Source organism: Notolabrus celidotus, chromosome 15 (assembly GCF_009762535.1).
Source record: "Notolabrus celidotus isolate fNotCel1 chromosome 15, fNotCel1.pri, whole genome shotgun sequence".
Lineage (NCBI taxonomy): Eukaryota > Metazoa > Chordata > Actinopteri > Labriformes > Labridae > Notolabrus > Notolabrus celidotus.
Genome location: NC_048286.1, coordinates 17,023,358 through 17,044,650, shown reverse-complemented (window position 1 = coordinate 17,044,650; position 21,293 = coordinate 17,023,358). Strand labels below are relative to the sequence as shown.

The 21,293-nt window shown below is 40.4% G+C and overlaps 2 protein-coding genes and 1 long non-coding RNA gene across 3 annotated transcripts in view; 1 reads left to right on the top strand and 2 right to left on the bottom strand.

Moving 5' to 3' along the window:
• Positions 1–9,655, bottom strand: part of clcn2a (chloride channel, voltage-sensitive 2a) — a 49,944-nt gene extending 40,289 nt beyond the window's left edge. Inside the window, exon 1 of the mRNA XM_034702339.1 lies at positions 9,378–9,655. Within this exon, the coding sequence (XP_034558230.1) occupies positions 9,378–9,428 (51 nt within the window). The 5' untranslated portion in view covers positions 9,429–9,655. The remainder of the gene's footprint in view (positions 1–9,377) is intronic.
• A 6,549-nt stretch (positions 9,656–16,204) lies between these two features.
• On the top strand, positions 16,205–20,408 carry thpo (thrombopoietin). Its single transcript, XM_034702343.1, has 5 exons — positions 16,205–17,745; positions 17,868–17,989; positions 18,121–18,207; positions 18,339–18,503; positions 19,350–20,408. The coding sequence occupies exons 1-5, from the start codon at positions 17,733–17,735 to the stop codon at positions 19,488–19,490; spliced, it is 528 nt and encodes a 175-aa protein (XP_034558234.1). The 5' UTR covers positions 16,205–17,732; the 3' UTR covers positions 19,491–20,408.
• Positions 18,061–19,461, bottom strand: LOC117826350. The gene is made up of 3 exons (XR_004634023.1): positions 19,316–19,461; positions 18,282–18,449; positions 18,061–18,191 (listed from the first exon to the last, which is right to left on the bottom strand). It is a non-coding gene; the product is annotated as an uncharacterized LOC117826350 (long non-coding RNA).
• Positions 20,409–21,293: the final 885 nt, after the last annotated feature.

Sequence of the window (21,293 nt, the reverse complement as noted above, 5' to 3'; positions counted from 1 at the left end):
TACAACATCTATCGCACATCATAGTGCTCAAAGCTACAAAATCCTGATCAACCAATTGTTAAAGATTTGTTTTTATTCTCGATGTGCACCACTTACAAGACATCTGGTGTTCCTAGTTTCAAGAAAAAAAAGGAAAATTCAATTAAAGAATCCAGCTTTTTACACAACACACACAAAATCCCCAAATGACACCAGTTTAGAGGGCGGCTCAACCTCCTGTTCATCCAAAGAGACTCATTAGAGCCGTGTTAGACTTTCCTGAATTAAACGACCCACATCTGTCAACTTCTAAGGATCTTGACCAGTGAAGTAAATCATAGAGGGGAGACTCTTGGCTTTCCTGCTTGGTAACCGGTATTAATTTAATCACCACCCCACTGGGGCATTCAAAAATACCCACATTAAATTTTAACTTTCTAACTGAATCTTTTGTCTTGGCAAACAATTTTCCATGCACCCACACATACAGTATAGACACACACAAATCACTACCAGCACCAGACAAACACCCACAGGGAGTATAAACGGGCTGGGTTAATGTTTCTTTCTTTGGCCTGTGTGAAAGCAGTCACCAGCCATCTGGAGCACGGCCCCCTGGGTGAGCAGCAGGTGGCACCTTGTGGGTTAAATGAGCTGTTATCTGTAACCAGTTTACCTCCCATGTGACCAACTTCTGTATCTACATTAGTCAGTTCACCTCCTTCACAAGCCTTTCCCCAGTTCGGCTTCGGCATTGAAAGAGGTTGCAACTGATTTGTTTTATGCTGGGAAGATTGCAGAGAGTACTTTCCAAATTACTTTCACAAGGGCAAAAGAAAAAAAGTGTTTTTAGATAATCAGAGACATAATTGTGAGAAAATCTTAATTTGGACAACAAAGGAAGCGTGAGAGCCAGCAGCATCATGGCTGACTGTTACAGACTGAGTCACTCATCAATCATTCAAACTTGGCTCACATCATAATTCTCCTCCTTAATAATAAGGAATAATCACTCCATCAATCAGTAAAAATAGTATACAATGTATATATTTGTTAAATTCCTACATCCTATATTACTCTGTTTTATCTCTGCGAGAATACTTATGATGTCCTTTGATTTTTAACTCTATACTTACTCCTTCTTTCCGCTCTATTAAAAGACAGATTAAGTAGAACTATCCTTTTAAAGAAAAAACTGCATAACACTGTAAATTTTGTCAGTTTAAACTCTATTAATTCATGATAAAAGAAGCATTCCCCACATTTGTGTGTGAAGATGATAACGTTCATCTCTATGTCGTGCCTTCCCCTGGTAATCATTTCTTTATTAAATTGGTAACTGTTACTGACAACCCATACGTCTGCCTTGAGGCACCAATTCTGCATTCACATTAAATAGGAGTGTGATAAAAAGACATTTGTCGTACCATTTAAAATACAGCTACCTCCTGTGTAGGTGTTTGGCCATTGTCTGCCAATAAACAAGCAAGACAGCTAAATTATAATAGACATGCTGTAGTTATTTCTTTGGGAGAAGGTTTTACAAATATGCTTTCAAAAAAATACAGACTGAAAAGACAGCTGTAAGTCAAAATTCAGAGAAGCTTTTTCGTATCGACGTAGCATATATCCACTAAGTCTGATAGCCAGCTGATATTCTATATAAGGGGTCAGCAACCTGCAGCTCTATCATCCTTATGCTGTGGCTCCCTGTGGCTTTGAAAAATAAATGATCAGGAATCAATTGAATTGTATTTTATTTTTGTTTGTTAGTTGTTTTTTTTATTGTAATTCTAAATTTGAAGATTATCGTTAACTTGTAACATTAAAATAAAAAGCAACTTAATTTGTTCAATTTTTTGTCGCTCAAAATATGCATCACAATCTTCGAAATTCCCGCCGGTGGGTCTCACACATCGGCACTTATATTTTGCAAATATGTATTTTATATTGTTCAGTGAAATAGTGCGCTTAAAAAAAATTATAATACAATTTAGGTCGACACTTCGCTACACTCTGTGATACACGAAAGATGACGGAACACAGCGTTTTTGTTTTGCAGATGGATAATTTAAGTTTGGCTTTTTATGCAGCATATATGCAGCATATATACAGCGCGTTTTTTTCCCCCAGAGTTCAAAATGTTCAAAATGTTTTCTTTGCATACAGAAATAAAATTTCATTTTCTCTGTAGCACTTCATTGATTTCATATGCAACACACTAAAGTTTTTTATACATAGCATAAAGGTAGAAAAACAATATATGCAGTGTTATCTTCATTTTAGATGTCCAAAAGGATTTGCGGCTCCCGGTAGTGCCTTTTTTGTGGAAACCGGGTCCATTTGACTCTTTGAGTGTTAAAGGTTGCCGACCCCTGTTCTATATCCAATTAGCTTGCAATAGCTAATTCAAATAGCTAACAGTAGAATTCAACCATTTCCTTGCTAACGCTACTGTTAGTTAGCAAACATTAACACTAGCTAGCTAAATGCAAGCTTTTGATTTACACCTATGAGTACAAATGCTATAGGAAGTGGTCAAAGGAAGGTGTGCTAGCATTAGCTGTTTTCAAAATTGTTGCTAACGTCTTACAAGGACATATTTTAAGTTCAAATTAACTTATCTCCAAATTTTTTATTGTATTTGTCTTGCATGTTGATGATTTAAATATTGCCAGTAGCATTTATGCACCCTTCTTGCTATGAATGCATTAATCTGTAAGCACTTTGAACTGCTCTTTTTATGAATGGTGCTTTATAAATAAACTTGCCTTGCCTTGCCTTGCCTTACACACACCTATATGGGGACATTGAATAGACCCCATTAACCCATCCAACTATTTTACCCACTGTCTTATTAAAATCACTCTCAAATCAGTGTAGAACTGATTAACATTGACTGTATCCCACAAGAGCTCATTATAAAGCTTCTTTGGCATTTTGGCTATTTTAACAGAAATTACAGCAAACAAAGCAAGATTTAGTTAACTTTGAAAAGTGCCACAATCACACAGTTTTTCTAAAAGTAAGGGATGAAAACTAGATTTTTTTAGAAAATGTCCTCCGCAGGATTCATATTAAAAAAAAACTGTCATTGATCTGTAAAAACGATTTAATGCGTAATTCTCCCCAGCCCTTAGTGCCACATCACTTACTTTGCCACCTTGCTCTAAGTCAAGCCATGTGCAAGCCTCGAACAACAGACAAGATTAAAAAGTTCTCTATTATTCAGCAATTCCCAGGGCTCCGTGGGATAATTTATTCATTGTAAAGATACAGCAAGGACAAATATTTGACACTCTAATAATGAAGGCTTTAACATCTAAAACTTTTGTCCTTGCTGTTCTTTATTAATAAATATTCATGATAAGATTTTAATCTCTTCTTCTTTTTTACAGTGAGTGAGAGTGAAAGGACCCATCATCAATTCAGAGGCAAAGATTGATGCTTTAGACCTTTAACTCCTACATACTGCTGAGGAGGTGTGACTACTTAAATGAGCCGAGGGTGTATTGATGAGACCACCAGGGTAATGACAGGAAGACTCTAGCACTTGTACGAATCTGAGTCCTGAACCCTCCAGGGACAAGATTTTAAATTAAATTAGAGGACAAAGTGACAAATTTGACTCATCCTGCTGTCTAGATTTACATTAATGTATGTAGTGGAGGCTGCTTTTAGAACGGTTAACAAAAGCTGGATCTAGCCTGGTGAAAAAAGCATGAAAAACCATGATGCTGTCGAGTAGACCGGTGCATACAAGTGGAAACCAAATACACACACTCTTATAAAAGAAAGCAGCACAAAGGATGGGGGAGTGTTGGGGGGGATGATGTCAGAGAGACTGAAGGATCAAGCTGAGAGGGTGACATCTTTTTAGAGAAAGATTTGACAGTGGGAGCTGTTTTTTTTTGTACACATAAATATTTGCAACAGGTTTAAAAGAAGAATAACCTGAATCGAGACACTAAAGACACACTGAAAGGTCTGTCTCTTGTTTTGTGAACACAAACAGAATGTAAAGCCAGGACCTTATTTTCCATGTGGCAGTACCTACAGTCCAATATGAAACATTTCCTTATTAACTCAAAGTCACTGCACCTAAGTATGTTTTGGTAAGGGATGTAGTTGGGCCATCCGTACAAGTCTCACTCACTGTCTGTGCTCATTGAAATGCAATCTTCATTTAGCCTTTGCAGTGTAAAAAAAACAACTTACTGACCCATTGTAAGACTTTAAAAGCACAGACACTTTAAAAGCACAGACACTGAATTTAAAGTGTCTGTGTTTCAACTAAGACTTAAGTTATTTTAAAGTCTTTACTGGAAGCCGTGCTTAAAACAGGAAAAATGCAAATACAATATCAAAGTTAAAGAGTCAAATTAGGCATCAACAATTCTTCAGTGAAAATAAATTCACAAATATTGGTAATCACTGTTAACCCTCCTGTTATGTTTTTTTCTCTGTAACAGCAATAATGTTCCTGGGTCAATTTGACCCGGTGCATATTAAATTATCCAAAGTGTGAGAACCCAAAAAAATCCCAAAAAACATTTTTTTCTAATCTAATTTTTAACTCCATCATTAACCATTGAAATCATATTTAGCCCATTGATGTTCTTTAATTCTAACAGATCATGGTTCAATGAGGATAACTCACTCGTTTTCCATTCAAATTAATGTTAAAACTTTTTTTAATGTACATTGGAAATACCTAAATATAAATACAATAGTTTTACATGACATAGATTTTTGTTTATTTTATTTTACACTTCGAATTTTGTTTTTTTTTATGAAGCGATGTTGATAAATTAACACGACTCCTCTTCTGTCACATGCTGCCCAGATTTGCATACTGTATTTAGCTGGTTTGGAAGGCATATATGTCCTAAAATAGACTTTTAAAAGGGTCGATTTGACCCGCAACATAACAGGAGGGTTAAGAAAACGCTTAATTTGAGGTTTAGAACATCATTTCTCTGGACACAAGGAATTGCAGATCATGTTTTGATTGATATCATGGTTCATGTAATTGACTTCTGACTGGCTTGGCATGTAGCATTGGCACAATAGACAATCAGGGTTTGCAGCCCCTTCTATTTGAGTCATCTGAATCAGAATCAGGGGGGAAGCAGAGTGCCAAAATACAATGCTATGAAGTTGATAGTTTGACGCTGACATGCAACCATGGGCTGTATTCAAGATGTAGCTATAGCCTCTTGGTTTTAAAAGTGAACCCAGTGCAGAATGACTTAAACCTGTAATCTTTTCAAAGGGCAGCAGGGGAGACTCTACTGGTTGCAAAAAGAAGTCAGGTTGTATGATACCAGATAAGAGATACTCTACTTCTCAGTTGACTGATCACTTTGATAAATGCTCTTTCGAGCTTTATACGCTCAACCACCAGTTTTACTTCAGCATGAGAGTTGAGGGTTTTTGGGGTTATACTTCCATACTTTTGCTTAGAAAAAGTGTTGAATTTCAATACATCTTTCACCACTGTTAATTTCACAACACCGCTCATTCACTGAAGAATGTTAGTGATGTGTTTCAGTCCCTACTACAAGGCCCTCTATGCTTTGAGGAGTTCAGTTTCGGTGTACAATGTGAGCATGTTGTGTTTTCTAAAAAGCAGCAAATGCTTTTTTTGAATGGAAGTTAGTAAATATGCAATCACACTACACAGTGCAGTGGACAAGGTCTATTTTAGAAGTCAAATGAATTAAGATGGATTTTCTCAGTCTGCAGTCTCTGCAGGGTCCTGCTCAGTGGTGTGCAGGTAACAGCTATTTGGAAAGTGACAGGACCTTAAATGGACTCAAGCCAGCTTCTGTTTGTGAGAACAGACAGAATGCTGACTATGAGGAACCAAACCCCCTGAAGAGACAGTGCTTTTGTGTGTATGAGTGTGTGTGTGTGTGTGTGTGTGTGTGTGTGTGTGTATGTGTGTGTGTGTGTGTGTGTGTGTGTGTGTGTGTGTGTGTGTGTGTGTGTGTGTGTGTGTGTGTGTGTGTGACAGTGACAGAGGGAGAGAAAGATGCTGAGATATACAGAGATTTGTGTGATAGCTGAATTCTGGTCACATATCTAATTTTTCTTCATAAAGCACAAGGACTCTCTTCATGATATCTGCACCAAATGGCAATGAGATGTACGGTAGTGCGGTATAATCCTTGAAAGCAATGACAGCATGCTCATATTTACCAACCCAAATGGTCGGTGACACATTACACCAAACAATACAAAAGAGAAGAGAGAGACAACAGATCTCACAGAACAGTTTTCAGTGCAGAGAGTGCTTTCTCACTGCTGTTCAGGGGACAATCTGTGTCCGAATGCTGCATTACGCAAGATAACAGCAAGCAAATACAAGTATGTGCAACTGTATTCATACACAAGTTTATGAAGAAAGAAACGATTCAGACACGGATACTCTGTATCTTTTACACATTTCTGTGGTTTGAGAAATCCTAAAAAGAAAAATATTTATCTCAGCAAAATAGCAGTTAACTCGAACCAACACACCGCAGTGAGGGAATATAGAATTGTAGTAGCCTCTCCAGTCTCCACGCATATAGGGAAGAGGTACACAGGAGTGCAGATTAATTCCAAGTGGCATGTGCTGATGCTCAGAAACAAACACACACATGCATGCATCAGAAAACAGATTGTGTACTATATATCACATCTGCGATACTGCAGTGCCCTGTGGTGAGTGGTGGGGGTGGGGCTGGTGTGAGTGGTGGTGTGGGGTGGCAGCTTTTCCTGTTCAGGTGGATCATGACTTTGATGCCTGCCGCAGTCATATCCTAAAGCCCCCTGCTGCTGGAAGGACATGAACATGCTTCCTCTAACATCTGCTCTGACTGAGACCTAACACACACACCCATTTAGGCTTGTATATGTGTTGGCAGGTGCATATGCGGAGGTGCAGAATACTCCCACCTCCACATACACGCATACATACAGAATGAATGTACATGCAAGACCTATAGAGCAAACTTGCCCACACACTTCTGACAGGAGAAAACTTGCACACAAAAAATGCCTGTGACACATTCAGACCTCCCACATCCCTGAATGATGGAAGGTTGCAACACTTCGAACAGTCAACACAACAGCTTCTGCTCCTGCCTCCCTTTCAGTCCCAACCGGCATCTTCTCCTCTTCACCTGCTCTATTCCCACGTGATGTCATGGAGGCAGACAGCTGCCTTGCTGTCCCAGCATGCACTGCTCCTGACAGCTGTAGTAGAAGCCGTCGACCCATGCACCAGAGCCTGGTTGCTTTCTAACTGTCAGTCATTACTCAAAGGATCGAGCATCTCAACACAGAAACCAGAAAATAACACCTGCAGTCTGAAAAGAAGAATCACTACACTCTTTATTCATTGATGGTTATAAATAGATTGTTTGTTCACTGTTTTACTCTTCCCTTTCCATAATGACTTAAGAGGGGTTAGAGTGTGAAATGCTTTCTAGGAAATCTGTTTGCTGCAGTGGTGGAGAGAACAGAAACGTTGTTGCTGTAAAAAATATTAATTGAAGTCATTAACATATTAAATGTTTTTTTTCTTTCTAAACCATTTTCCTCAAATGGATACGTAATCATGGCCAATTGTATTGTAATTAAATCAATTATTCAGTCGTATATGATACCCACCACATTTTATCTTAATGGGTTGTCACAGCAAAGCCCACTGATTGTAAAACTCAAGCACCAACAGGAGTCATAAATCCTTTTTTTCCATTTTCTTGTCAAACACGATGTGAATCACCTTAATCTATTAAAAAAATGTTCTTGGCTGTAATATGTAATAACAGGAGGGGAAAGGCCGTTTTTAGCACAGCAGCTGCGAATGAGAAAGTGCCATTTCAGTTCTGAAGAATTTATCTCAAAGATCTTTATTTTTTTCTATCTGCTCCGTGTCATCTGTACAGTCCTGCTGCAGCACAAGTGGCCCTGTGCTGCTGAAATTCAAGCAATCACACGACTAGAAATCCTCTGAATCTTGCTGAAGGCAAACAATAAAACACAGAGGATCCTTTTGTCAACATTAGGAATCCAATTTTAGACTACAGCTACAATGGCGACACACGCTGAGAGCCTTTGCTTATCTGATTTATCTCTACATGTCATTCAGTTTTCCAAGAGGAAAAACACAGATGCTTTCTTTGGCCTGTGGGAGAGTAATTGAGGAATAGTGCTGCCACTTTGCTTCAAGAGGAGTATCAGGACACAAGCTGCACAATTGCTTGCATGTGCAAGAACACAGAGACACACACATGCATCTATTTTTGGGATAATGGACTGGTACACAGGGAGTGGATAATAAACCCATTGATCTAAGAGCTACGGTCAAAGAGACAAGGAGAGGGGGGCAGACAGCACGTTCCAATCCTCAGAGACTCTGACTGCCATTTTACATTACTATTGATCTTTTATTCTGAGACACACGACTTGGCATCGATCTTCACACCAATGAGAACAGAAAAACACCTCTGTACCACTACGAAGATGAAGCGGTACATTGAGTGCATGTGAAAATTCACACATGCATGAATACAGAGGGAAAATAGAGTCGAGGGAACTTGAAATCTGCCGGCATATCTGTCCCTTTATCTGACAATAGATATCCCCCAATGGTGCTTCAGGGTATCACTGTCAGTCCTGCAATGACATTAGTAAGAAAAACTGGTGCATGAGGCAATTAATATTCAGACACTTCACTTTTTGGTTCATGTGTAGAGGAAGGGCCTCTCAAGCAAACTGGAAGGGCTGAGGGGGAGAAGACAGAGGCATATATTGGGGGTGGTTGGTAGGGGCATGGGAGGACAAGCTCTGCAGGAGAAATAGAGAAGATACTGTAGACACTGGACGTGAGCAAAATACATGAGAGTTGGGAAGGCAAATTGGGGCTCTAATCTTGTATTTCAAGGGTATTAACACAAAATAAAGATCCACTAATCCATACGTAAAGTGATCAAAGATTGCCATTCATGCAATTCTTCAAGCTGAACAAATTAATCTGACATGGTTTGGTGAATTTGAAATTGATAAGAATTAATTATTAAGGTGGGACGGGCTGAAGCTAAGAGTGATGCAACACCTGTGGATCAATGTGAAAAAAGGAAGAGCAGGGACTGGGAGAAGCCGACTAGAAGACATACAAATATGCTAGCAAAGTCGGTTTATCAGATTATTTTTGTTTATGGATATGCAATAAAAATAAAATCTAAAAAGCTGCAGACGATTTCCTTCTCTTCTCTTACAGGACCCCGTTGAGCGGCCAGCAGCTGCGCCTCCATCCTCCAGCCGAGCAGGCATCCGTGGGCTATAATCATTACATGTCCGACACTTTACGCAAAACATCATCCATGACCTCGTGCGCAACTCACCAAAGTTTGCTGATACTGAAGCGTCCGGTCTTCGGCCTTGTCCTTCACCATTGCCGCAATATCCTCATTAAGACACCAAAACCGATTATTTCAGGAGCGCAGGTCGCCCGCTACTTAATCTGAGGATGAAAAGGAGGAAGAGGAGGAGGAGGAGGAGGGGGACTCGGCGGCGCGGCAATCGGCCATCACATGAGCAGAGAGTAACAGGTTTCTGAGAACGAGCTCTCCTGCGTGCTGCAAAGCGCGGCCGCCGTCGTTGTGTGTGTGTGTGTGTGTGTGTGCGTTCGTGTGTGTGCGTGTGTGTGCCAGATGAGAACGGTATGAGCAGCGCTGGTGCGGTTTGACTGCAAAACACCGCCTCCCTCCTCCTCCTCCACGCTCACCGTGCTGCCGTCCCTCTCAGTGGAGTTAGTGGACTTGATGCTCTTTTTATTGTGAGCTGTCACGCGGAGGCATGTGCAGATGTAGGGATAGTTTGGACAAACTGTCATGTGGAGGGTTTTGTTTTTTCCTGCGCGGTCATTATGAAGGACTCAGCTGTCCTTTGCTGAAGATTTGAGTCATCGCTGGCCTGATCGAGTGTGATGAGTAATTCATAGGGTGAGACTCATGATAGGCGGATACATGGCTTTGTCAATGTCCGAAAACTGTCGATACAATAGATCTTAAATAGACTATTCCTTCTGATGGGGTGTCCAGACTCCTGTTAAAAAAACACACCATATTGTCTCAGTTCCTTCAACTGAATAAACACACTGTCTTACTTATCTGTATATATTCTAAATTCGCTTTTTGTAAGGTGAGTGACTGATCCTTGCTCGTTTATCACTTTCCTGCACTGCAGTATATAAATAAAGGGACGCTGTGCAACCTGCTTGGAATTTCAGGATTTAATTATGTTTCATGTTTCTAAATAACATTACATCATTTTCAACTTCTTGTTCTCTCAGTGAGTTGTCTTAAAGGAACATTCCAGTAATTTTCTTTTGCCCAGTCGTAGGTTTGGGAATGTTACAGGAGTTTAAGAAGTGCCAACAGTTCCAACTGAATTTATATATCACATAATTTGACACAGTGTATTTCATGAAAACGTGTTTGCCATGTTTATCCATTATCCATACTGTTTGTCCAATTAATCACAGGGGTCTGAAGCCTATCCCAGCTGTGATTTGGGGGGAAAAAACAGAATACCAAGAGGGATCCCACACATGTATAGGGAGAACATGCAAATTCCACACAGAAATGGCAATGGGATGTACAGTAGCATGGTTTTGAACCAGGAGCCCTATTGATTGCACCAATTTACAAAGTATGTGTTACATTCACACCTTTTAAATTCCAAGTTCCTCAATGTGCCTCAAAGCTGTCTTAAAATAGTCTCAGAATCTATTAGGTTTGTTTGGGAATTAGAGTAACGAGTGATCTATGCTTTCAGGGAAATTCTGACCTCGGTCTGCAGGTTCCTATAAGAGTGCTGCCACCACTGCATGAGAGGCAGTGACATTAACACTGTAGAATAGGGAAGTCCAGACATCTGCAGCACAAATCTTACTCAAAGACGGCCAATGCAGGGTCACCCAGGCAGTATAGACATTTTTTGTTGAGTGGCCCCCAACACTGAAGTGCAAAAGCAGATCCTTTGATGCAATGCTCAATTACCTTGACAATGAACCTGGAAAGTCGGTGTCTAGACAGGGCATGTCCCCTCCTTTGGTGTGCATAGCAGAACAAAAGGCTATCAGGATGGTGAAAGCTAGAATTTGGCTATATGCCTCAATGCCCCCATCTAGCAGAGCAGTTCTGCTGAATTCATGCTGGCATGAGAGATCATAAACTTTTTGAGAATGATAGGGTTAGTCCGAAGTGACACTACTATGCCCTTAAAGTTATAGCACATGCATGCTTAATTCACTGACAGGACATTAAGCTCACTCCCCCATTTTGCTGACACTATTGCTTTCAGAAAAGGCCACCTTCGTGTCCAAAGTCTCAAAGAGTTGAGGCAAAGAGCTTTCAGTGCCAAAGGCAGGGCCAATGAGGATACTTTGAAAACCTGTGGGGGGTTTTTCGTCTGTTTTTTGTGTTGACAGCTACAAGAAACTAGAACAAGGCCAGGATTCTACAGTCTGGCTATCCACCCAATGATACATTGTTAGAATTAAGGGTGATGGACTTGTACTTATGTGGTGCTTTTTGCTAGACTTTGGACCACTTTAAGTGTTTTCATACTACTTGTCACATTCACCCATTCAACAGTAGATGACTGGCGTGATAAGCAGCAGAATTGTGGTTGGACTTGCCGAGAACAAGCCAGACCCCCAAACCTGGCAAGAATTTTTTGAGTACCCAGTGCAGCACATGTATGTGATCCATTATCTCCTCTATGCAGTTCGAGCCCTGTCACTGCCATGCTGACCCCCAACCTTGAGGTTAAAGCAACGACCATCATTCACCTTTTGGGAATAACATGAGAAATAAAAGCCAATGAGATGCCTCTGGCCAGACATGCCCTGTCACAGTGGCTCCAAGACAAGTACACATTGGTTGGACACAGACCTTCTTGAATCAGTGAAACTTTGGAAGTAAATGTAAGCAATGGCTAGGGTCAAAAAATCCCTAATGGACCTTCTTTTCCGGCCTACTTCTCATTGAGCTCAATGAAAATATCATGAGGTCAAGAAAAGGTATGAGGGGAAATTCAGAAGATGATAGTAAAAACAACAGTAACTGATTAAATGGAAGTTTAAATAAAACTTTAAAAAGGAACATTACCAAAGGTGAAGTGAAAGTAGTGTCACATTAAGGATATTGCTATGCACCTCATCCTCTCATCTCTTATTCGTCTGCATGAATCATAAGTTTAATTGTATGAAAAAATAAATCTATTCATTGCTGTCGAGTTGGATTTTGAATCTATAATTGTAACATTGATATTTTGTTTTCAAGATCAGCAGAGAGGTGCATCACTTTAATGTGACCAGCAAATTAGGGAACTTAATTTTGTTCTCTTTGTTTGTATAGGATGGTCCAGTGTTTTCTATGCTGAAGGTGATGATAAAAAACATGCAGTAAAGCAATGGAGTGCCTTTCCTTAGCAGGTGGTGGATTCAAACTGCTTTTCATGGCTGATACTCAAATACTACTGATTCATTTCACCAAGTTAGGAACCTACATTGACGAAAAGGACTATTTGACATGTGTCTGTGAATGTTACTCTACATGCATAGGCAGTATCTGTGAATGTAGTTACAGGGACTTGGAAATAAGCATAATTTCAATCTATGGATGTGAACCAGCTTTGCTGTGTCATAGCCTTGAGTACATCGTCTGTTTTTGACATGCGAAAAGGTAGTACATGCAGATATTTGTTCAGCCTGTGTAAGAACCCCCTTTTTGGAGTGTTTAAAAAAGGAAACTGAGTAGAATCTCCTTGATCTGTATTAAGATCTAATGCTTAAATGGCACCATTCTCTAGGAGGATGGCTATTTCCTGTCCCTGAGCCTTAGTCTTTCCCTTCAGTCTGAAATTAAGATAGTACCCCTGGGAAAGTGTGGCCACCATCCAAGGTCTATAGTACAGCTTTATCAATAGCTGAGATGCTGCTGAATGTCCCGCAGCAAACCCAGAGCCATCAGTTAACCATCCTGGTGATTTGGCCCCTGAGGGGGGCCAACCTCACTGCATAAAACACGTCTGCTCTAAGGAATGCAAGGCCTCTAAGTAGCTACCAGGAAACACGAGCAATCAAGGAAGACAAATACTCTAACCCTACGGGAGTTTACATCTTATTTGGGTTGTCTGCCCCAAAGGCTGGTAAGCTGCTGCGTAATTGAGTCAGGCTTAAGTCAGTTCAAGCATTCAATGCAAATGCCTGCAAAGATGCCTCACTTAGGCTTTTGACATATGATCCACACCTGAGGATTTCAGGGACTGCAACATAGCTAATTTTACGTTTGAAAGAAAGATTCCATCTATGTTGCTTCTTTATCAAAGCACCTGGAAGGTAATCTGCAGTGCAACACTGCGTCATTGGTCTGTCAGCTATAGGTCTCAAGGCTTCAAAGAGTGAACAAAAGTTAAAAAGACGTAAAGGAGCTGTTCAAAGTAGGGATGGGCATTTCAAGCCAAAATACTATTCGATAATCATTGGCATCTATTCGACGATTATTCAAATAAATACTTCTCTATACAATCTACAAACACCTGATACATGTTATTGCATGTGAAAACACTCACCAGAGAGCCAGGCAGTACGCCGAAAAAAGTGAAAACCCTAAATGTGCTGCAATAGACTTAAATGGGAAATATGAAACTCTCATTTTATTTAACTCCTCTCTTTCTTTACAGTATAACAAATTAATACTTAGGGCCGCAAAACAGTGTACTTCCACTAGACTTAAAAAGATACCTAAAATAGACTTAGTTTAACCTCACTGTGATGTTAGGCACTGACATGGCAGTTGCAACACATGGAAACGCTGAGCATTACACATAAACTTTAAAGAAGTCTCAGAAACACACTCCCTTCCCTTACCTTTTCTTTTCTGCATTTCTTGTAATGTGAGGAAATGTTTGCAGTGAGTAAAAAAAACAGTGTTGCGGCAATAAGGTGCTGCCTGACAGCTTTCCCTGGAGTTGAGATTGGAGCTGTGAATGTTTTATAGCAGCCCTTTGAGGATGAAAACACCGCTCCATCTGGGAAGACGTACCACAACTTGTAGCAGCACCTTTTTAACTGAACACTTAATCTTCTTATGTGAATAACTTGCTAGAAGATTGAAAGAGCATGCAAGCATGTGGCTTGAAGAAGAAGCCTTGACAGTAGCCCACTGACTGACATACTTGCAAAAGCACTTCACAGAAGAGATTGTATCAGATTCTGAAAGCTCACACATGAAGAATTTTACCACTTTCACATCCTTTCCTCAGATGACACATGTATTATAATACTGTGAGCTCATCTCTCTGGGCTTTCACTAAAACCTTTTAGGAGGTGCTACTCACTGGCAGCTAAATGTATTGCACTGAAAGATGTGGTGCCAAGTGAGACTCACACCTGAGAGATAACCACTGTTCCAAGGATTCACTGCTGCTTTTCAGGAGCCAAATATCATGTTTGCCAAGATTCCCACAGTTGGAAGGGAAATTCAGGAACTTCCGGTTATGGGACAGATCAGCCTTTCCAGTTCCCAAACTGTTCTATCAAAACAGCAACAATTCATGAAGCGTTAAACTGATGGCATTACATTCAACAAATGTGGTCACAGGCCAGCACACATTTGAATATCAGACTCTCTGCTGCTTTACAGGTTAAAAGACTCAATACCTCTGTGAGTCAAAGCCTCTAATTGGCTGTCAAATAAAAGTCCTGGACATGAACGCACCTGATTGGCTGTTGGCAAGGCAACCAGTTCAAAGCAAAGGGTTGGACCACAGGCACCAGAACAAGCCTGGTCCTCTGAGACCACCAAGTGATGGGAGGGATTTCCCTCGGGAGCACACTCTCACAAACATAGAACATAGTCATTCACAAACCTCATTAATAATGAACTTTAGTTACGGATGCAAACGTGGGTCTGCAACCTATCCTCGGTTTCTCCTTTTTCCTCACAATGTTAATGATGGTCACCAACTTTATTCTATTCTGGAGATTGAAGGCAGGGCTGCTGTGGCCCCCTCAGCAGTGGAATTAGGTGCTCTGCAGCCCCAAGCCCCAGCACACTGACCCACATCTCTCAGTCTACACTGCACGAGTCTTTAGAAATACACCACCAACCTCATGAAGGCCAGGTTAGTACAAAAACACAACAGAATACAAATTTAACCTGCTCATTATGATAGTGAGGTGGAAAAAAAACAGTGCTCTTGTCCTAAGATATTTTAGAGTCCACATGTCTGGGAAGTGACATAAGATTATCACAAGACAACATTATTAATGGTTCAAAGCATGTAGAGTTTATAACAATAAGGGTATTTCAGAAAAGCTTAGAGTGAATCGTAATTCAGATTACCTGTAAGGAAAGTTATGTCTTCACTTTGTAGAGATCAGTGGAATGACCTCAGACAAATGTTTACATTTTTTAAGTTTCTTTTTCTTTTAATTGATTCAGAAGTTATACTAAAATAATCCTCACTGGCACAATATTTGCACTCGTGTGCATTTTCTTGCACACATTTTACTAAATACATTTATAGTTTTAGAAGGTCCTTGAGCCCTTGATGCGCAACATTAAAATATACAACTATGTCATTTTTTGGTTGATTTTTCTGGCCTTTTTCTAAATGATCAGATTTTACCTTAATGAGAAACTATGGTTGTGTTAATTGAGAGTAAGAACCACAAAACGATGCCAGAAAGCCAGTAAATACACCAGAGCCTAATCAGACCTTCAATTACCATTTGCCCTTGAGCAAATTATGGTAAAAAAAAAAAGTTTAGGCACACCAAAAGATTTGACACTGTGGAAGAAAAGAGACAGTGATCCATCTTGTCAGGAGGCAGCATACTTACGGTTTCCCCTGAGCCTGCTTTTCTCCTTTTATCTTCTCTCCTCCTCGGGCTACGGATTCAGAACCGTCAGCTGTGTCCCTCCATTGCGCTTTAGCGGAACAATGACAGGAAAAAAAGGGGGCACGGAGCTACAGGTTGCAACACAGGGCTTAATTAGGATGTGAGGCACAGGATGACTCCCGGTGATCACACGTCACTCCAGCGGAGGGAAATCTCAATATATCCAGGAGATCGGCCTGTTGCTGATCCGCAATCCATTCAGCACAGAACCAAAGTTGTCAACACGGCGCGTAATTACCGGTTTTGCGCCTCCAAAACTGCGCACAACGGAGAAGACTGCTGCTGACTTGCTTGAGAGACCAGGAGCAGCCGTCTGAGAACGCGGCTGCATGGGACTGTGAAACTCTATAATAAGATGCTACAGTCTCCTCGTCGGCTCAAGTGGAGGTGGGAGGGAGACAGCGGGGTACCGGGTGTAGAGTCCGTGATGCAATGCGGGTACCGTCAGTGGCATGGCCCGCGGTTTTCACCTTGTGTGCAGGATTCCAGGCACTCCGGTCTTTATCTGCGGAGCCGCCGCGCGCATTCGTCTTCATTACCGGCGCTATGGATTATCTGCAGGGATACGAGGAGGCTTGGAGGGAGAAAAGGCAAACATGTGTTAAGTGTTCATGCTCTCTCGCTCTTTCTCTCTATGCGTCTCCCCCTCTCTCTCTCCTTGTATGTGACAAAACAAACACTCCTGGGGTCTAATATTACACGTCATATGCCTTAATGATGGTGCGCAGAAACGGCTTGGGTGCAAATAGAAGAGGGCAGAGACTCGGTCAATGTCCATGGCGGGCTGGCACGTGGGTCTAAATGAGGATGAATGGCGCATACCCCCATGTTTTCTTATCTCCCTCTCTCTTTGATAGCCTCTCGCCTTCTCACAGGGCAATTGAATTGGAGCGTCACCGCGTCTTCCAGCTGCGCCCCACAGGCATTACAACCCGACGGATGATTGCATGTATACAGCTGAACACCCCTCGTTCACTTCTCCTCCTGGGTAATAAATACAAGGAGAGTGGCTATTAAACTATGCTCGGACGGGTGATCTGGTTTACAGGGATTTTACCTTGTCCTTCTTGCAAACGCTACATCTACATGAGACAGCTTAGTTAATAGAAGTGTGTCCTGGGACAGACGGTACACATTTTTTATTTTCCATAATACTGACATCTAATTAGGCTTTTCTGAACATGAAAAAAATTACTGATGCATACAAATGTTTTATGGAATTGTGGGGGCCTGAAATCCTTAAAAAACAAGTCCACGTTATGTGGGTGCTTCAGACACCACAAACAGGCACATAGCTTACTCACACCCACGCTCTGTGTGTGGTTTGTGTAGCTCACTCTGACATCAATTTTGTGAATTATGACCTAAGCTGCTGCTTCTATTGGCCAATACACCCTCCTGCCTAAGAGAGTACATTTGATCAGCTGTGTAAATTGAGTCTTTCACAATAATAAAACATTAACCTTTTTGTCAGCAAGCATGCTGTCACCTGAACTTTCCTAAAGCCAACTCCGCCAAAAGATTTGTCCCGCTAATATCAATGAAATGCCATTTTCAGTCCATTACTTCTTGTTATGCCGCGCAGCAGGAAAGTTGGAGCGCTTCCTGCTCTCAGGCTAGATAACACTCTCGCACTTCCCACTCCTGAATGAGAAGGTGGGAAATGAAATAGTTGAGAAGACAAAAAGGACACACATCTCGTCTACAGTGGACACAGGGCATTTTCCACCTGGCAACATTTCTTGGAACAAATGTGGCCTCATCAGGAGTGGCCAAACAGGGCATGGCTTTAGCTAGTGAGTATTTAATCTTAAAACTTTGACTTATGGTCTGTTTTTTTATGTATTTGTTTTAAGGTGAACTTTGTTGTCTTGTACACTTACGTTCAGCTTCTGTGAATTCTAATGTGTTTGTCCAGGGCTACTGCTGCTCTGTTTGGTAGGTGAGGTCTGGGATGCTGAAACCAAACCCACAGAATTTGTGTGTAATAAAAGTGCCAGGAGGACTTTCAACATTGTGGCAGAGGTGGAAAGTGCTCTGGTGAGGATGTTAAGTGCTGCTGAAAGACGAACATTTCTCCATCACTCCTGTCTGTGTGCTGTTACCTGCAGTCACCCATGAGTCTGCTTCTCTGTAATCCACATGCTTTTCATGTGTCTCCTCCCTTGCAGAGTAACTGCAACGGCTCTTCCATGCTCTCTGCACTGGTCCGGCTCCCCTGTGTTGAGCTTCATGTAGCATCCTGGGAAAACAAATCAGTATGTTCTCAAAAATTCACAATGGATTTCTTCTTACTTATTTTCATTCTTGTCTTTCTGAACCTCTGAAATACCTGTGATTGCTTTTCTTTTTTCTGTATATCTTGATGTTTGTGCTTGTGTTACCACAGCACCAGGAGAAGAGAGGAGACATAGTTGCATCATTGAGGCTTCTTGTTGAAGATGTGGAGCTTGCGAGGGCTCTAAGCCAGCCAGGATGTGCTGCTTCACTTCTGCAGAGACTGAAGAACAACATCAACAACTACCTGCTCATTCTGAGAAACCTTCAGCTGAGAGTAAGATAACATTGTTAAACATTTTCATACAAACAAGCACAAAAAAATACTCTCAGCACCGATTTAGTAGTTGTTTGTTTCAAGTTGAAATTAATGAATATTCCTTATAATTTCTAGATCCCTTGAACGCCTATTGTTATTCAATAGCAATGTTCCAACATTAAAAAGGTTCTGTATAAATCAATTTAAATATAAAAGATAAAATGTGGTTGAAACTAGCTTGAAATTAAAAAGGTTTTGCTTTTGATATTACTTCTGGATGCCTTTTAACCTGTAAATCATCAAATCAAGTCTAACTGGGCTCAGTCTGTCTTCATCACCCACACTAAAAAAACATCACAACAAACCGAGCCAAGATCATTTCATCAGTGCGTTGATGAACATTCACACAAATAGAGTGAAAACGTGTTGATGGGCCTCTCTCTCACTGGTTTGCATCTGATTAAGAGGCATTATCAGTTCTCTCTGGTGTGGAAATACCCTGGTTTCCCAAATATCTGACAGTTTCTGGAATATCTGTGACCTGGAAGTGATGATGTTATGTTGTGTGACCTCAAGACTTCCTTCCTCAGGACAAGAAGAAGATAGCGGTGCATACTTTTCAAGTGAGACAGAGTGCAAAATGGGTGTCATGTGATCACTTTGAAAGTAAAACTTATTTTGTAAAGATTCCACTATTGTAAGGACTGAAAGTAAATGATAACATTTTCATTCAGTTTGGGTTGTAAAGTCACCTCTCTTTTGACAACAACTTTTAGCACCGCTTTATCTCTTTTATCCGATTTCTCTGTTGTGCGGTTCTTCATACTCACTATTTGTTGTTGTATTTTCTGTTTGAACCACCAGGGTGCAGTAATGAGTCCAGCACTGTCCTGTGTTCCTCGAAGCACCCACAGTCTCAGCATAGTCCTGCTGCACTACAACCAACTGGTCTCTGGAAAACTAGAGCGTTTCATGGTTGACCTAAAAGACAGATGCACATCCTAGTGAGACAAAAAATAGTTCAGTGAATTCAGTGGATAATCTCAACCACAACAAAAGGTCAATAAGAGATGAGCAAAAGCCTACTAGAGAAGAGAAGACAGAGTGATCTGGATTTTTAAGCACTATAAGCTGTTCTGATATTAATGATTCATAGAAAAGTGAATTTTTCAAAAGTATTCTGTGTGAACTCATCAAGAGTAAGATGTAAGATCTGTGTTGTTTATAAAGATGACCTATAAAAGAAGGGGAAAAAAATCAATATGGCTGCAATAGAGCATCACGTGATTTATAGGGCTTTACATGTACAACACATACAGACCTACATCCAGCAGCTAGAGGCACATACCTTACAGGTAGTTTCTCCAAGTATACAGAAGATGATTATTAAAATCAAAATCATTGCTTTCAGACATAGGTCGTACACGCTGCAAATGTAGAAATGTGGATGCAGACCCTAGCTTATATGGGTTCTCAGAAATATCTAAAATGTGTGACGTTTTTTCAATTTCAGTAATTATTACGCCAGTACTGCACAGTGGTCCTTGCACATTTATTTAGGTGAAAGAAAAAATATAGACGCTCACCTGAATAACACTGGAAAGTGTTGCAATACTATTGGGGGTTACAATATAGTCTGCAGGCTTTTCTTTATTCTGTTGTACTTTTAAATCATACTTTTGTTTATATTTTTCTTTTAGAGTTTATTGATTTGCTGTAGAGTCGTGCATGTTTCTATGTTTCTATGTTTTCCTTTTTTCAACAAGATAATCTGTTTTACATGCATTTGAGAGTTCCTGTATGTGAATACTTAAATGGTAAATACCACATTTTGCAATTAAAATGACATTTTTTGTCCATACAATGATGTTAATGCTACCAAACATTTGCAATATAATAGGCAATAAACTCTGATTTAAAACATCCATACCTATGGTCACTCCATTGAATTACCTGTTTAGTTTATTGGTTGGCATTTTTTTCAGTTAGCATTAGATCCTGGTTTGTTATATGTGACCCAAGGAGTCTGTTTCAGGTATGGAAAGCACAAATACCAATCACTGGTTCTTCACATTTGGTTAAGACTCTGGGGACAGAAATCAGATCAGACCCAAAGCACCTGAGAGATCTGGTTTGTGGTTTATCAGAGGGTTACTAATTCAATTTGGCCCTGAACCATTCGGCACTTTTTATAACTGACTTATTGATTTTGAAGGGGACCTGTAAAGACATTGTTCCATTAGTCGACTAAAGATAAAACCAAACTGTGACTCACACATTTGTCTTGTAGTTGTATAACTATATGAACTAATACTAATCGGTCAGATTTAGTTAGATCAAGCTTGGGTCATAACTTTGAAAATCGGCTAGGTTTTATTACCTTCATTATATTTTGTTGATCTTAAAAAACGTATAATCGCTCTGCCAATTGATGTGGCTTCAGTTAGCTGGTCTGCAGAAAATGACCCTACCTATATGAGCATGTGTCTGTGTTTCCTGTGCCTTTATGAATTAACCTACTGCTACTGATGCTTTTGATAATTAACTGTTCACTAATCCTAAACTTAGGAGTCATCTGGCAAAAAGAAAGGCTGAAAACTTATTACATTTTCTATTTTCAAGGTTTTATTTCAAGTTTAGCTACGATATTTTTTACTATAATAGTTAAATGTACTATTTTTAGATAACTTAAAGAAACCCACACTTTGAGAACCCCTGAGCAATTGGACTAGCCAGTCGCTTTATCGAGGAGAAACTTTGCGGAACCAATCATGGAAAGCAACGTCATAGTTTCATTAGTACCGTCAT